The 18,197-nt window shown below is 43.8% G+C and overlaps 1 protein-coding gene across 1 annotated transcript in view; it reads left to right on the forward strand.

The window, feature by feature from the left end:
* Positions 1-900: 900 nt before the first annotated feature.
* Positions 901-18,197, forward strand: part of LOC147174964 (sarcolemmal membrane-associated protein-like) — a 28,768-nt gene continuing 11,471 nt past the window's right edge. Inside the window, exons 1-5 of the mRNA XM_086073492.1 lie at positions 901-1,279; positions 11,956-12,135; positions 12,182-12,331; positions 14,995-15,069; positions 16,606-16,908. Of these exons, the coding sequence (XP_085929618.1) occupies positions 1,228-1,279; positions 11,956-12,135; positions 12,182-12,331; positions 14,995-15,069; positions 16,606-16,908 (760 nt within the window). The 5' untranslated portion in view covers positions 901-1,227. The remainder of the gene's footprint in view (positions 1,280-11,955; positions 12,136-12,181; positions 12,332-14,994; positions 15,070-16,605; positions 16,909-18,197) is intronic.

Raw genomic sequence — 18,197 nt, forward strand, 5'->3', positions numbered from 1 at the left:
AAAGATTGAAGATTAAAAAAAAAAATACATACAATGAATGCGGAAGCCAAACTTATGTTAAAATGCGAAAGTGATCACATTTTTCACACAAAAAAATCATATTAAAATGTGAAATTAATTATATTATAATTTTTAATGTAATATTGAATATATTTTCTTCTAATGTGTCAGCAATATGCTTCTGTAAACAAAAGTAAAGTCTTCTGCAAAATACAGTACAGATAGTGAAAAAAATCTACTTAAGTAACCAAGTACTTCTACTACTACTCTATTGCTCTTTATTATTATTATTATTCTGTTATGTTTCGCACCTCCTCCCGAAAAAATGTACAGCTCTGCACAACATTGTATCCTTATTAACACACAAAACCAAAAATATGAATCTGTTTCGCACACTCTGACACTGAGAGCGCCAACGCCGCCTACAGCAGTGGATGTGCAACTGCACTTCACGCTCGTATGCTCCTCCCCCCTCCCCTTCCCACTATTTGATTTCGCCCGTCTTGAGATGTTCAAAATCAGTCTGCTTGCGTCACAATAGACTCCAGCTGGTAAAAAAAAATAGCAACCAGAACGTCGGCTGAAAAGAACAGCACAAAAATAGTACGCAACAACTAAAACCCAAGCTGGGAGGGTGTGAGAGAGAGAGAGAGAGAGAGAGAGAGAGGGGAGAGAGGGGGAGAGAGAGGGAGGGAGAGGGAGAGGGTGTGAGAGAGAGAGAGAGAGAGGGGGGGGGGGAGAGGGAGGGAGAGGGAGAGAGAGAGAGACAGAGAGAGAGAGAGAGAGAGAGAGAGAGAGAGAGAGAGAGAGAGAGAGAGAGAGAGAGAGAGAGAGAGAGAGAGAGAGAGAGAGAGAGAGAGAGAGAGAGAGAGAGAGAGAGAGAGGGGAAGGAAGAAGGAATTTTGTTGTCTGGCAAGCAAAGCGGCATCTTTCCCCCTCCACTCGACTCCTCCCCTCCTCCTCTCTCCCCTCTCGGCATCGCTCCCACGCTCCGTGGACCCTCCCCCATTTCTCCCCCGCTACGTCGATGCGTGTGCGTGTGCGTGTGCGTGTGCTGTGTTGACATGCGTGTGAGTACTTGATGCTGAACGCTTTTTGCTCTCGTGTCGCTCTCCCCCTTTGCCTGCCTGCAGCCGGGGTGGGCGTGCGGCGCCTGCGACCCTCTCCGTCGCCCACACGCTCGCCCTTTTTCTTGTCTTTTTTTTTGCGCCTGTGCTGCCGCAGCCGATGGAGGGCTTGCGCTTACCTCCGCTCATCGAGGAGGCTTTGGACGCCACAGGTACCGATTCGTCACTCTCCCTGTGTGTGTGCGTGTGCGTGTGCGCGCGCGTGCGCGTGAACGCGATGTTGTGCTGGTGGCTATTTTTAGCAGGCGAGTGAAGGAGGGATGGATGGATGAGGATTGAGGAGGTCAGGTGATGATGAGGAGGAGGAGGAGGAGGAGGAGGGGGGATTAAAGGGAGAGCTCATCTGTATCAGGCGAGCCGACGGACGGGCTGCCGCATGTGGCGATGGATTGCGCGGAGGCGACACACCGGCAGGTAACGGCGGGCTTGCTTCGGGATACGTGATGGTGTTTTTTTTTTTTTAAAGCCGTTTGTTGGGGTTCTGGAAGGGTGACGCAAAGCGACTCGGATGGGTTCTAATGAACTTTCCGCAGAGGAAGGGGCCCGGGGGCAAGGAAAAATAAGGGGGGAAAGTGGTGCTGATATGGTGAAGTTCGACATGGCAATTTGTGCGTGGAGCAGTTTGTTGGTGTTGGAGCAGATCGGCGCAAAAAACGACTCGGCTGGTTTCGGAGAAAGAATTCATGAAAAAGTCGTGCTAATCTGGCTGACATCCCACTCACTCATTTTTGGGCCCACGATTTCTTATTTATTTATTTATTTATTTATTTTTTACAATGTAGGTTTCCCGCGACCCTTGTGAGGACAAGCGGTTAAGAAAATGGACGGATGGGGGGGTTGAGGGTTCCAAACTAACTTTTTGTGGCCTCCAACATGACATTTTGGGGCGCACACGATGGAAGTTGACTTGCACTGTAAATATTTTTCATTTTCACTCGATTACTGCTAAATGGAATGAAGTGCGGAGCAGAAGTTTTCCAGCACCAAAAACATATTCTACAATACTAACTAAAAAAAACAAAAAAAAAAAACGACAACATTTACAGATCGCACAGATGTGAGCAGATGGGAAAAACATAATCGAATCGAAATCGGGGTACTTTTGCTACTTTTTGGTCGTATCTTCTTAGCTGTATGTTGGTGTTGAAAAAGGTTACATAGAAATAACGGAAGTTGTCTTCATAAATACTGCAAATTTGGTTAAAGTAAAAAAAAAAAGAAGATGTTTTATTTTTCACTGACTCAACTACAAAATGTGAAAATCTAAGTGTTGTATTAAAGTTCTGTTCCGCCTCGGATGATTTCGTTGATTGATGGCTGTGCTGTTGATGCGCATCTTTGCTGTTTTTTGGTGTCTTCGTACAGTTAGCAAAAAATAAAAATAAAAATAAAAATAGTACCAGAAAGTAACAAAACATCCAAAATAATATTTTCACACAAGTGAGTAGTTGTTTGCCAAATCCTTTTCTGGCAGAAAGTCAACAATCAGGTGAAAAATTGTTTTGCCACGTTATTTCTTTCTGAGATTTTTTACAGCATTCTTGTGGCCGTCGCGCTACTTTTGTTGGTTTGCGAGCACGAGTCCGCAAAATCGACTCGGTTGTTTTGGAAGGAACTTTGTGGCGAGGAACGAGGCACGGGTCCAGGAAGCGTTGGTGAAAAAAGTGGTGCTAATCTGGGTTGACGTAAAACAAATGCGCCGTCCTGGTTTGGCTCCTCGCATTAATTAAACGCTCCAGAAAGTGTTCGCATTTTGAGTGTGCGTGCGTTGCGTGTAAAAGATCGGCAGATACTTTGCGTACCGTCTTGTTGTTTTGGGTGCGAGCGAATGAGGAAGTATCTTTAATCTGCTTTTGATAGACACGCAGACTGAGAACGTGTGTGTTTATCAGGAGGATGTTTATGAGTGCATGCGGGGGTTTGTGGGGTGGGGGGTGAGGGGGGGGGTCACTGAGGTCAGGCAGGTCAATAACCTGGTGAGCTGTGTCGAGCAAGCGGCTTCCTTTTCCTGTTCCTGCCGCAAATTCGTATTCGATCGACGCCTTTAATAATTGCGCGTTTAATGAAATTTGAAATTGCTCTAATTCCATTCTGCGCTTTTCATAACGCGGAGGAAGAAATTCCTTCTCGCTCAACCGACATGCTTCGTCTTGTTGACTCCACGACGGCTCGTTTCTTTGCGTCCGAGCAAGAAAATGTTCATAAGATGAAGTTTGAATGTTGAGCAGGACAAAAAAAAAAATCTTGTTTGGCTAATTTGCCGTGCAGTTTTTGTTTTTATATATGAAAAAAAAAATGGCGGTGGGGCGCAAACCACAAACATAGCATACATGCTACATAAGAGGAAAACGACAATACGCTCTCTTTACATTTACCGCCTCAATCCTAACATTTGTTTTGTAAAATTCGATTTGTTTAGACCCAACAGTTTCTTCTAACCAAACTTCGGCCCGGGGCCCATTTGCGGCCCACCGTGCACTTTATTATGGCCCTCAGCATATCTATATAAATAAACGTTTACCACATAAATGATGCCAGGATTTCCTCAGTGCTTTAATGCAGGTTTTTCTTTTCAAACTTCAACTGTAGCAATCTGTGACAACTTGACCGGTGGTCATGAAGGTCAGGCGTGCACAGGAGGCTCCGCCCATCCCCATTACCCAGGCAAAACAAAAAAAAGCAAAAGAGACGGGATCATGTCAGGATTAAGTTGGGGCAAATCCTTAATGAAGGTCCACGCGCCAAATGGACGACTTTCAATGAAGTGACCAAAATCGCTTTTGCTTACAAGCTGCATGTCCAGAACGCAATTACACAAAATTACACAAAATTACACAAAATTACACAAAATTACACAAAATTACACAAACACAAATGATATTAGCCAACAATCACAAACAAGTAAACAAACACACTGCAGCACATTCTGTAGTTTCATTCAATTTGGTTCATTTTCCCATTTTACACCATGTCCAAAATCACCCACGTTCAATCATTGGCTAAAACTATTTTCATTTTTTTATTATTACGCTCTCACTATACCGCAGATTTTCAACAATTTCGTGCAGATCTGAAAATGTACCCCCACCCCCCCCACGATAAACGGAGTGTCGACCGTATTCCTCTGTATTGGAAAAACCGCACCCCCTGCTGGCCACGTTTGTGCGTTGCAGTCCCGCTGCCGAGTGCAGATTTGACATTTGCAAGCTGTTTGTTGTGTTTTACTGCGATCAGCCACCATATTGCGCCTCCTACGTGCGCGAGCCGCCGAGTGGCTCCCTGCTTTCCCTCTCAACGTCTCTCCACAGCGCCTACACGCACGCGCGCACGCACGCACGCACGCGCACACAAAACCTGCCTGAGCCCACGTTGTTCCACTCCTGACATCCTCTTTCCCCGTACTTCTCTCCAGTGCGGTGCCCCCCCCCCCCCCACTTCACCCCCCCCCCCCCCCCCCACTTCACCTCCCCCCCCCATTTTGTAAGAAGCACTAACATCCCCACAGGGTGCACCGGCAGATTTTTTTTCTGGTCTCTCCGGGACTAATAAACAGCAACCGAGTTGGCGCAGCGGACGCACTTTGCGGCGGCTTGAGCAGCAGAAATCTTTAAAAAACATCACAGCTGCGAGTTTCCCACGGAGGGAAAACGGATGAAAACAAACCTTGGAGGGCCCTCGAGGCACCCCCGCTTCTTTCTTTCTTTCTTTCTCTTTCTTTCTTTCTTTCTTTCTTCTTCTTAGCCCGTTCCAGAGTCTAATTATCAAGACTAGCACGGGAAAATCCTATCAATCAAACTCTTAAACAAATGCAATAACCAGGGATGCGCATTAATAAATGTAATAACGTGTTTGACTCGTTGGCTGTAACGCGTCTTGCTTTGACCAATCAGAAGACGGGAAAAATGGCAACGTCATCAGGCTGTGGTGATGACAGATGACAAATCAGATTGATGAAAGAAGTTGCTAATAATAGTTATGTGGGCCAGCATTACTGATCGTGAATTTCCTGGGCAGATTAGATTGACATGGCAACAAATAATAGCTCAAATCTGATTGGACAGTGGACACACTTGGTGCTTTCACGGGGCACATCAAATGACGAGGTGGGCTGCTTCTGGTCACCGGGTCTTGAGTTTGACACCCATGCTGTTTACTGATTGTTGATAGCTTAAATACAGTTTTTTCCCTAGACGTTATACAGATGTGTAATTTTTTTTTGTACGTTTCTATAAAAGGGAGGGTGTGTGTGTGTGTGTGGGGGGGGGGGGGGGGTTGGGGGGGTAATCTGTCCTAGGACCCTTAACCCCCCCTTCCCAGAGATTAAACTGTCCTAAAACACTTTAGGACACTTTAACCCCACGTTAGACCAGCAGGTGTCTGTAACGAGGTTGTCAAACCTACGGCTCATGGGCCATAAGCAGCCCATCAGTGGGTCCGATCTGGCCCGTGAGGACACAACACAATCCATTTTCTCACTAAAATTGAAAAAAAAAAACTGTTACTTAGAATGTTGATTTAAGACATTTCAGATAACTTATTATTACGACTACTATTGTTTACGCAAAAAAAAGAAAAAGACAATGTTGGACCTGTTGTTTAATTAGTCCGCCTTCATACTGCTCGCGTCCACGAGAGATGACATTTGAGTGAAAGTGGTCACCAAATTAAAGTAAGCTTGACAGTCCTGGTCAGGAGCATGCGCGGATTCCGCCTGAGCACAAAAACAGTGAACGGGCAACATTTTTGCAGCGCGTAACGGAGCAAAAAAACGGATGCTAAACTCCGAGCGCAATATGGAGTCCCTCTCGCGTCGTCCTCGTTGTGGCCTCAGGCGATGTCGAAAAGCCGGAAAGAAGAGGTTGGCGTCGGGTGGGAGGCGGCGATTTGCAATCACATGGATTACCACCGCATGGTTTGTTCTCTTGCTGCTCACGTCGCGCATCAGGCAAAAGAAAGCGAAGACGAATCACCTCCCGTTTGAAGACGCTTTTGTGTCCATTTGCGCGCGCTCGTCTAATGAGGCCCGACGAGAACCCACGCGCCGGCGTGCCTATTTATTCCAATGACCCACTTTGTGTTACTTCCCTGAGCGACGCCGATCATCCCCAGCAACAAACAAGCTCCTTTCACCGGGGGGGCGACGTTTCCACTTTGCTGCAAGTGTGCGCACGTCACCGCGGCAACAACATGACTGTCATTTTTTTTACGAGCGGGCCGCAACAGATGGAGCGCTCGTTAGGTGACTTCATTCTCCAGATATTTTACTCCCTTTTTTTTTTTTTTTTTGTAATTTTATTTTTATTTTTATTATTATTATAATTATTTATATTTTTTTTATTTTTTTTAAATTTATTTTATTTTATTTTATTTTTTGATTTTTTTCAGATATTTTACTCCCGTTCCTCATTCTGCCTTTTTTTGTGCTCATATTATACCCCCCCCCCTCCCTCATTTCTCCCCTCCTACTCCCCATCGCTCGTGTGCTAACTTCAAAGATGGGATGTGCATAATGCATAACCTCCTACACGGGAATACAACGTATGTGTGTGTGTGTGTGTGTTTGCATGCTCATGAGAATACTTGCTGGTCTATTAACGAAGGTTTCACATTTAATAGGATCCTCATCGGCATCAGCGGTCCCAGCTTGAATTGGTGCCCCCGTGTGATGCCCCCCCCGCTTAAAGCGCTCCTTCACACCCTGCCAAGTTTATGATAGTTAACCAAAAATAATTCAATTTCCGTTAACGAAATGTAATACTGATAAAAAAAAAAATGGTTGTAAGAAAACGACGACTAACTGAAACTACATCTTAGGTTTATAAAACTTAAAACTAAAATTTGAGTGAAAATGTCATCGTTTTCATTTTTGTCAATTCATATCATAAATGAGCATTTGGGGTTTATTCGGTAATTTATTTATTTCGCTCTTGTTAAAGATAAAGAAGAGCTGTCATTTACTTTACTTTTTTACACGCACAAAAATTTGGCTTTCAATTATTTTTATTTTTTTTCCATGCACATCCACATTGCAGATTGTGTATTTACAGACATGTAGAAGTGCCATCCAGCAGGGAAACCCGGGAAAGTCGGGTTTTAATCGAGGGTTAGCGTCTCAAAGGGAAGGTTTCAAACTTGAGTTAGGGTTTCAGCTATCAAAGTAGGGTTAGGATTTTAAGGTAGGGTTTTAAAGTGCTGTTAGCGTATGATTTCAAACTCAGATTAGGGTTTCAAAGTCGGGTGTGAAATTAGGGTTAGGGTTTCAAATTAGGATTTGAAGAAAAGTTGGGGTTTTAAATGAGGGTTAGGATTTCAAAGTAGGATTTTAAATTAGGGTTAGGGTTTCAAAGTAGGGTTTTAAATTAGGGTTAGGGTTTCAAAGTAGGGTTTTAAAGTGCTGTTAGTGTATGATTTCAAACTCAGATTAGGGTTTCAAAGTAGGGTATGAAATTAGGGTTAGGGTTTCAAATTAGGATTTGAAGTAAAGTTGGGGTTTTAAATGAGGGTTAGGATTTCAAAGTCGGATTTCAAAAAAGGGTTTTAAATTAGGGTTAGGATTTTAAAGTAGGGTTTTAAAGTGCTGTTAGTGTTTCAAATGTATGATTTCAAACTCAGATTAGGGTTTCAAAGTCGGGTAGGATTTCAAAAAAGGGTTTTAAATTAGGGTTAGGATTTTAAAGTAGGGTTTTAAAGTGCTGTTAGTGTTTCACAAGTAGGATTTCAAATTCAGGTTTTCAATTTAGGGTTTCAAAGCAGGGGCGTGCAGAGGGTTGGGTCAAGAGGGTTAGCGTCCACCTGATGAGGGGTTGGCATCCACAGCAATCACGAATGACTTATCTCATCACACTAATAACAGTTTCTTTCGTCACATATTCCACAAATGCCAAATATTTTTCTGCCAAGAAACTTCACATGTAATTGACGTGACGAGTCAGCCGCACGCGTGAACGTTTCTGCGTGTTCCTTTCCGCCGCTATCATGTAGCGTTCCAATCATGTAAGCCCGCAATTGTTTTCTCCTTGACCGACAATGCGTGCGTGACGCCGCGTCAGGATTACGCAAGAATGTCCCGCGGACGGACAACGCTACTCTCGCTCTTTCTCTCCTTTTTTTCTTTTTCCGCTCATCCTGTTCTGCGGCTGCAGGCGGGACTTTCCAAACTGTTCGATGCGATTGCGTCCGATTAGATCATTCGGCGGACGAGAGAAGAGGGAGGACGCAACGACAATAAACTGATGGCAATAAATCAACACAATTCAAATATTCTATAGCAGGGTCTTGGTTGCATATCGCAGGTATCGGCGGAGTCCTCGCATCTCCAAAATCGCCACTTTTCGTTCAACCAAGGCAATGCATTTATCAAATTATGTCACAGGAGGTTTCGTCGACCCGACGCCAACAATATGTGATCGACTTCAGGTTTTCTTTATTTCTTTATAGTTCTTTCTTACTGATGCCAAAATGTAGATTCAATTAACTCATTTGCTCCCAAAGACGTATAAATACGTTCTATTTTTAATATTTACATGCTCCCAAAGACGTACTTATACGTTTTTAATGCTATGGCATACAGGAGGCTTTGATGCAGCCTCTGAACCGAAGAGAATGCGTGAAGCAATGGGAGTTATTATAAAAACGGCCAGCAGGTGGCAGCAGAGTGTAAGAGATCAACCAGGGCCATGTTGCAACAGATAACAAATACAAATATACTTTTTTCCTGATGAAAGATGAGACTCTAATATTTCTCTTGGTAAGTTCCATGTTTTATAGCAATAGAACACCATATTCTGTGGGCCCTGCGAAATATCTGTCAAAAATCCAGTAAAACAGCCAGGAGCGAAGGGGGTTGCTTCAGCGAGTGAATATATACTACTAAATGTTCAAACGAGTGTCAGTCTCTAATTTCTCTGCATTGCGAAGTCCCCCAGCCGCGAGCGCAATACGAGCATCTCCGGCTTTTTATGATTCTTTGCGACAAACTCATTAACGTCAGCGTGAAAGTTGAAGGACAAAATAGTCCAAAGCACTCGCGCGGTCTCTCAAGTGCCGCGTTGTGGAAATGAAGTCGATTATGCTTCAGTGCAAGGACGGAAAGACGGCACGCAAATACGACGCCTAATTGTGTTGGAAATCGTTGCGCCTCGCCAACCGTTGTGGTGGTTTTGGCGCTCGGCGCAGAGAAATAATTACGAGGAGAGAGACAAGAATCCCCCGAGCCGAGATTTACATCTGCGAGACTCAATTTTTAATTAATCCTCCGCGCGCGTTCCCCTGCCGCGCTCGTCCTTCATCCCGTCGTTGCCGCCGCACAGCAGAGCGAGATAAAGACGGCGTCGGACACTTCATTAGGAACAACAAGCGGCGGATGACAAATTCAAGAATGAGCGAAAAGTGGCAGGAAGTCACGTAAGAAGAGTTGAAACGTCAACCGCGAGAATAAACGCGTTCCGTTACAGGATTAAAAGTACAGAAATTACAAAGTATATACTTTCAACTTTATGTGGTCAGGGGGGTATAGTGAAAGAGAATAGCATCAATGCTATCATGCTAACAGTTGTTAGGCAACAAACACTGTCCTAATGCGAACACTGAGATGGGCTAACAAATAGCACAAGCGTCTCATGAAGCAACACATGCAGACAGGCAATGCAACAATACTCACAGCATATATTCTTTATCCTCTGTGGCGTCTCTCCATGCATATCTGTATGTCGGGCTTGTACTGCCCCCAGGTGGCCAAAACTGCATACCAGGAGAAGAACACAAGAACAAGATGTGGCAATTTTTTTTAATTTCTATTGCATTCTATTGAATTATTTCACTACTATACTTTTTTTTTTTTTTTTAATGAAATACAATTCGAAAGAGAGTTTTTTTTTCTTATTATAACAACACATTGCAATTATTTTTTGCTGGATTTTGATCGGAAGCTGAACGGGTTTAGTAGCATTTTCATTCATTTCGATGGGGAAAGATGATTTGAGATGGACAGTGTTTTGAGTTATGAGTGCGGCGATGGAACAAATTCCACTTGTATGTCAAGGCACCATTTTAAGGAAGGAATTGCTTCATTTTGGTGTGTGAAGTGAAAAGTTTGCTGGGATTTGTGCAAATTGCGCTCCCTGACAAACGTGTGCACAACAAAACGTATTCGCCATCCTGTTGTTTTTAATGCAATGTTCACTGATGCGGGGAGAACATTTTTTTCCCCCCTAAATTATTCTAATCCCCCCTCGCGGACTTTAGTCTTAGTTTGGCTGAACATCACGCCTCGCCTTTGCTCTTCCTTTCGCATGAGCATGCAACAGCTGTGCATGATGTCAACTTTTGGCGTGTCTAGTAGATTAAGGGGTGTGCAAACTTTTGTGCTCAAGGGCCACTTCAGATTTTTTAAACAGGTATTCGTAAATGAGGATTCCATTGTTTCAAGTGAAATGTGCACGGAACCCTCGTGTGACTTGCAAAGTATGTAAAAAAAAAAAAAAAAATCATTTTGATGACAACAATAATTCCTTCTTATTTTAATTGTCTTATATGTCATTAGTTAGTTTAAACCAACTAACCAATTATTTAATGAAATCAATTCATCTTTGTTAAATGTTATGGTAATGATATTGAATATGGACCACTTAATCAATTATTAAATGAGCATTAAATGTAGTGGGTTCTTGTCACAGCTCCTGAATGGACTTTTACTGAGTGGCGAGTCGTCATCATTACCTCAGCATGCCCAATGCATTCTCAGCTCACTCACGCCACCTGCTGGCAAAACAAAACAAAACAGTCCTTATGCAGTAAGTAACTGAGTACAAATACGTTGTTGCTGTCTAAATAAAAAATAGAAAATGCTTGTGGTGGCTGCCGCATGCTTAACGAGCAACATTAGTTACCATGACGACGACCTTTTTCCATTTTCTACTTTATTTGGACAGATGGCAAAAACTTTTGGTAAGTTAGCAACACGTTCTTTAGCATTTTTTTTCTTCTTCGTGAGGCATTTTGCGACTGGTGCGATTTATAATCCAGAGAGATTTTATAGTATTTTATTTAAGTACAGGAGTTCGTTCTTTAAACAATTCATTCTTTAAAAGAAAAAGAAATGAAAGGGGACAGGAAACTAATCAACACACACGAAGGTCAACACAAAATAAATGACAACAAATAATTCAATAGAATGACTAAATATATTTTCCCAGTAATTGTGCTTTTATAAAAAAATTTAAAAATACAAATGGACTGAGATGATTTCGTTTTACGATTCAGAAACGTGACACCTCGAGTTGAAATGCATCTTCTTTTGTTTTGTTCTGCATTTAGGCTTAAAATAAAAATATCTGTTCCTTTTCATTTCTACTCACTTTCCATTTTTTTTTTTTTAATTAGATTTGCATGTTAATTGGTAAGATTTCACGATGGGTTTTTATACATGATTTAAAGGCGGTTAAACTCCATCAGTACTTTGACCAGTCTTGTATTTTAAACACGTGGTGTGAATACTTTCTGCTTAAATATCATTTGCGTGTGCGCATGTTCGCTTGACGTCATCCTCGTCTCCGTCGTGGCTCCAATTCTGTCAAGCATGTCAGCTCCAGCCATGATGAAAAGGTGGCGCTACTTTGAATATTCAAACGCAAGCTGCACAAAAAAAAAAAAAAAAAAAAAAAAAAAAAGATTCAAAGGCGGCTTTCATCACAAGAGGGCGCTATTGATTGAAAACACAATGGCGGGGCTTCCTTTTCAAGCAGGCCGGAACAAAAAGCGCGGAGGCGAGCAGCCTTTCTTTCGTCACCTCCGTCCGAAGCCCACCGAACCGCTTTCATGTCTCCTTCAGATGATCTGAGCGAGCTGAAAGCCGACAGCAGCCCCGCCGACGAGCACATGGAGGGAGGAGGCGTGCTGCAGGGGGACCAGGACCAGGACCAGGACCAGGACCAGGACCAGGACCAGGACCAGGACGAGAAGGTGGAGATGGAGCGCGAGCGAGCCAGCAAGGACGAGGACGAGGACGGGGACGGGGACCGGGACCGGGACCGGGACGGGGGACCGGGACCGGGACCGGGACGGGGACCGGGACCGGGATAGGAAGGAGCTGAGCGAGGAGCAGGAGCTGGAGGAGCTGAGGGCTCAAGTCCTGCAGATGCTGCTGGAGCTGGAGGACGCCAGGCAGACGTCCGGCAAGCACCACGACAGCTTCCTGGAGCTGCAAGGTGAGACTCGCCGCTAGGTGGCGCCGTTTGCCTTTTTATATGCAGTCAACGGCGTGGGAGATAAGATGTGAGAGACCATACATTCTTTTTTCTTTTTTTTTTTCCTCATTTAGTTTTAGCCCTCCCTCACATTAAAACTCACTTTGAAGTATTGTGACTTCTGTTAGCTTAATGCTAACAAACAATGCAAACCACCACAGACTGGACAAGTTACTTATTGCTTTCAAGTATTTTTTATTTTTTTTAAATTGGTGAATAGTTGATTTAATAAAGCTTTTGACTTTTGAAAAGGAAAATGCAAAATTTGCAACCTTAGCTGCTAAAGTGGACTTGTAATGAGGATATTTAACTCTATAGTCGGAGTCTTAAACTCAATTAATGTGGGGGGGGGGGGGGGGCGGGGGGGTCTGGATGTGTCAAGTAGTCCCAAAAATTGCAGCTCATTAAATCTTCAACCATCCATCTTGTCAATCTTTATTAATAACAGTTGAGAACCCGAACAAGATTGAATATCTGATTTCTCGAGGACCGCTTGACATTTTCGGTGCCAACCTTTTCTCTTCCTCTTCACAGCCGGTTTCGAAAAAGGCGCGACTGACGGGATGACAGGATATCTTTTTTGCTTCACTTCAGAATTACCTTATGCCAAAAGCTGTCACGAGCCTCAGCTACGTTAGCCCACATGCAATCGCTATAAAAACAAAAACCGCGCACAACCGCCCAGGACGATGACGCGGCAAAAACGAAATCAACCCCCAAAAATGAGGGAGCCACATTAACATTACAGATTACATTACAAGATGTATGTTTGGGCTGGCATTCAATGCGTTTTAGTTGAAAATATTTACAACAAAGGAACTAAAGGAGCGTTTTAAAACATGTTCGTTCATTCATTCAATAAAAAAGCCGGAGATTTGTGCGTCGTAACGTGAAACGCGACGAGGAGAAAGTAGTGAGCTGGCTGCCCGAATCTTCAAACAGAACGAGTTGTTTGGCTCTTCTTCATTTGTCTTCATGAATCACGGTGGCATTATACTGTCCCCCGGTGGCATTATACTGCCCCCCGGTGGCGCAAGAGTGCTATTATTCAAATGCAGTCAACTCGTTTCAACAAATGTCACAATCGCAACATTTGTCCGCCAGATTGTTCAAATCGTAAGACGAGTCACTCATAATTCATGTTGCGCAATAATTCATAATGCTGCTGTTGTGCAGGAGGAGCAACAGGAATTATAATAAAAATACCCGGAGGAGACTTCTGTATACTTTCCCGTGCTACTTTGTCCACCTGCGCCGGTGACGGCGCTTCTCTGTCATTCGCGTATGAAAACCGTGTTCTGCTCGCCGTCGTATTAAAAGCGACAAGATGATCTCAACGTCCCTTCAACAAACTCAAACCCGTGTCATCGATACGTCGTCCCTGATGTCATCCACGGAGGCCGTGAGCAGTTATAGCAAGGCCTTCTGGGTAACGGCCTGCAGTCATCTCACGAGTGTGTGCGTCATGCCAGCGCGCACGCTTGTGTGTGCGTGCGCGCGTGGCATTCCTCGGGACAACTGTGGACGCTCAAAAGAAGCTTCCAGACCTCCCGCGTCAGCTGTTCCCCGCCGACAACTGTCGGGGTTCCTCAGGGAACATTGTCAGGGAGGCGCAGGGGGGGGGGGGGGGGGGGGGGGGGTATCGCGGATATCCCGGCGACCGCGGGACGATTTGAGTTGTGCTGGCAATGGCGCCTCACTTACCGACTTTGTACTACGCTTGGTGGATAAGATTTCCCATTTGAAAATCATCTCTGAATGTAATCCGATTTTCGATTTTATTCATTTCCTTCCCTCCTCCATTTTAGAAAAAGCAAATTGTGACATCTTCACAAGAGCCTTCGATTGTTTCGTTCCCAAAAAAAAAAATAAAAATCCAAATGTAGTACAATGGTAAAATATTTTCTCACAGTAGCTACTTCTCTAACAAGTGGGAAAGTATGGAGGACCAAAACTGCCAAAATTCAAAATAAATTAATTACTAAATACATGACTAAAAGTGAAAATAAAAACGGATATAAAAATATAATTCAATAATAAATATAAAAATAAATGTCGATGTAAATAAATAAATAAATAAATAAATATATATATATATATTTAAAAAAAAAATATATATATATATATAGAGAGAGAAAACAAAATATCAGTCAATTTTACTATTTTGGAGCCATCTCATTGACATAATGCATTTCCTAGCCCCCCCCCCCCCCCCCCCCCAAATCCCAACCATCAAAAATGATTGCCTACCCCTATTCCTTACCCTGACCTCAACCATAACCCAATTCAAACCCAAACTCTAAAAACCAAGTCTTGACCCTGAAAAAGAGGTCTAAACTTGTGGGGCCCAGCAAAAAGGCCCCAGGTGGACGGGTGGGCCCCACGTGGACGGGTGGGCCCCACAACGCCGTCAAATCCCGAAATGTTGGCGCTACTATGTAACAGAAAACGCACGCATCACAAAAGTGTCTTTTTGTCCCTCAGTTTTGCTTCAAGGGCGAACGGCTTATCAAGTTGTCATCTTTGCGTCCGTCTGCTGAATTGACATGTTCCTCTTATCTCTTTTCCCATTTCCCGCATCTCCCGCCCCCCCCCCCCCCACCCCCCTCCTCATCCTCCTCCAGGACTGCTGGAGGATGAACGTCTGGCCAGCGCCCATCAGGCCGAAGCCTTCACTCGACAGATCCAGAACCTGCAAGGTACGACGGCACGTTTTTTTTAATGTTGACAAAATGTCTTCGCTCAAGTCTCATGAGAATTAGGCAGGAAGTGTCCTGGCGCTTGGACATACAAAATGGAGCTACGTGAATTTTTTTTAAAGCTCCTCCAAGATGACCTTGTCAGTTGCCCCGATAAAGCGAGGCATCGTTTATGAGCGCCACGTCAGCATCTTGCGCACGCGCGCGCGCACACACGCGAAATAACGCATTGAAAGCGACCTGAATTTGGCGGATGCGTTTGAAGACATTGACGACAGGTTAAAAAGACGCTAAAGACCGAACGCGGCGAGATTTGCAACAACTCGACACAAATGATGTCAGCCTTTTGTTTTGCCGTTATTGTGACTTTCAAAGTGGAAAATATGCTGTGACGTTTTTCCTGAAAAGATTCCGTTTCATGCGAAACAAAAAATACTGTTGCCGTCCGTTGCATCAGGTTCTCCGCCTCACACTTTTTTTTTTTTTTTACCAGCGGTGGGAAGTAACCAAGTACAATTTATTTGTTACACTGCCTTTTTCTTTTCTTTTTTTTTTTAATAAAAGTGAGCTGCTCTTCTTCAGTATTTACTTTTTGTGACCACTTTTGACATTTAAAAACAAATGTGTGTGCTTTCGACTCCTTGTCCAGGAAGTCCAAACTTTTTCTCTCACGCGCAGGAAAAATAGAAAGACGAAAGGGACACAAATGAATAATTTGGATTGTAACTTATTCATTGTTTATATAACGTAGTTATTTTTTGAAAAAGTGCTACGTCAACGCTTTGCGTTAAAGCTGATAAGGCAAATAGCTGCAGATGTATTTTTAGGTTTTTGGGGGGTGGCCTCTGCCCCCGGGTCTCACAAGAATAGATCCGCCTCTCCACTGGACAGCAGCTGAATCCGCATTCTCCACATTCAGTGGAAACGAGTTAAATGGCCATTTTGAAAATTTGTTATTGGATGAATAATGTGGTACGTTCACAAATTGAACCTCGACACGAAGCAGAAAGTTAAAGAAAACGTTTTTTTTTTTTTTTTAAATCTCCAAAGTGTTAATAAGTGAAATTCTGTTACTATTTGAGCTCTTAATTTATTTGTATCTTTCAATATCAATAAAACTTTATTGGTAGCAGTAATTGTGTAAAACGATTACTCTCTTCCTTAAACTTTTTTTGACGGCGGCGAACTTCGAACGCTTCCCTCCCTAACTCCGCCCCTTAAAAAAAAAAAAATCATGTCCAAAGTTATTTTGAGCATATTTCTACAGATACTATCTTTTTTCTTAGTTCTGGTACTCTGAAAGTTGACGACCAAAAGGAACATTTTGATCAAAGTCATCAAAAATAATTGACACTGAAAGCCACTTTTGCTTGCAGCCCAGCTTTTCCCTAACTTTTCCCTAACTCCGGCCCTTAAAAAAAAAAAATCACGTCCAAAGTTATTTTGAGCACATTTCTACAGATACTATCTTTTTTCTTAGTTCTGGTACTCTGAAAGTTGACGACCAAAAGTCACCAAAGCCAATTTGGCTTGCAGCCCAGCTGCGCTCGGTGCAGGAGGAGATGGACAGCCTGGAGGAGGAGAAGGAGAGCGAGCTGGCCGAGGCCCAGGAGGAGCTGCGCGCGGCCCAGGAGGAGGTGCTGCTGCTGCAGCAGGCGGCCGAGGAGGCGGCGGCCGAGCGCGAGAACGACATCGCCTCCCTGCAGGAGGAGCTGTGCCGGCGGCGGGCCGAGCTCCAGCGGCTCGGGGACGAGACGCTGGAGTACGAGCTGGAGATCACCACGCTGAGGGCCGAGATCAGCATGAAGAGCCAACGCAGGGAGGCCGAGAGGAGGGAGGGTGAGGAGCGCGGGGAGCCCCCCCCCCCCCCCCCCCTTCCGCAAATGCATTTCGAAAACGACACACACGGGAAAGCCCCCTCGTTACGCGGCAGACCGCCCCTGCCATAAGTGAAAAACGCAATTTCCAAATACCGGCCCGTGTCAGGCAATTTGTCATTTGATCAATAATGTTCAATAATAATAATAATAATAAAAAAAAACACTCCTTCATTTCCTGTCTTTTATGATTGGACCAACTGATTAATCCAGGTGTGCCTGACCTCAGTAACCACGGCGACAATTGCCAGGCACACCTGGATTAATCAATTGGTCCAATCATGAAAGACAGGAAACAAAAGGAGTGGTGTTAAGTTCAGGAAGTAGTCGAGCTGCGCAAAGAGCCCATTCATAATACACATCAATGATCATGTGCAAAAATGCTTGTTATAAAATTAACCGGAAATTGTCATCTTCTGTAGGCGTAAAAACCAGGATGAAAGAGAATTTGACATATAATAATCTTTAGCAAAAATTAGGCTGAGCTTGAAATACTTCCTGTTTTCATTATTCTTCTCTCAAATTCAGTGTCAAACTAAATAGTATGCCTCCATCTAGTGACCAACAGTGGAACTACACCCCAAATAAATGGGAGGTCGCATAAGGATAGGATAGCACATTCTGACTTTACTCTCAGAATTCTGACTTTCTGACTTCCCCCCACAATTCATCGGTCTACGTCACAAAGTTAGAATTCTGAGAATAAAGTCAGAATTTTCACTTTAAAGTCAGGAATCTGAAATGAAAGGAAATCTGACTTTTAAATCAGAATTTTGAGAATAAAATCGGAATTTTGAGATCAAAGTCAGAATTCTGAGAATAAAATCGGAATTTTGAGATCAAAGTCAGAATTCTGAGAATAAAATTGGAATTTTGAGATTAAAGTCAGAATTCTGAGAATAAAGTGAAAATCCTGCCAACCCTTTTTTTTCCCACTTCACTGGCTCTCATCTTCCGTAGAAAAGTCTTCCATTGCGTGGCATTAGTTACGCAACATCTCCACAAACCCGCACACATAAAGACAATCTCTCCATCTTTAAAAGTGCGCATGGCCGTCACATCGCGTTAGCATCCCGCAGTCCAGCTCGTAAATCATTTACCACCTTTAAATTAAGTATTTCAACTGTGATTGCGGTCTCAAGGGGGTTGGGGTGCGCAATTAGAATAGCAGGCCCATTAAGTCATGAAGGGGGCGGGGGGGGGGGGGGGCGAGGGGGGGGGAGTGTGTTCATATCACATGATGTCACCACT

The sequence above is a fragment of the Leptonotus elevatus genome, chromosome 4 (assembly GCF_054856555.1).
Source record: "Leptonotus elevatus isolate MCC_2025b chromosome 4, RoL_Lele_1.0, whole genome shotgun sequence".
In the NCBI taxonomy this organism is placed as follows: Eukaryota; Metazoa; Chordata; class Actinopteri; order Syngnathiformes; family Syngnathidae; genus Leptonotus; species Leptonotus elevatus.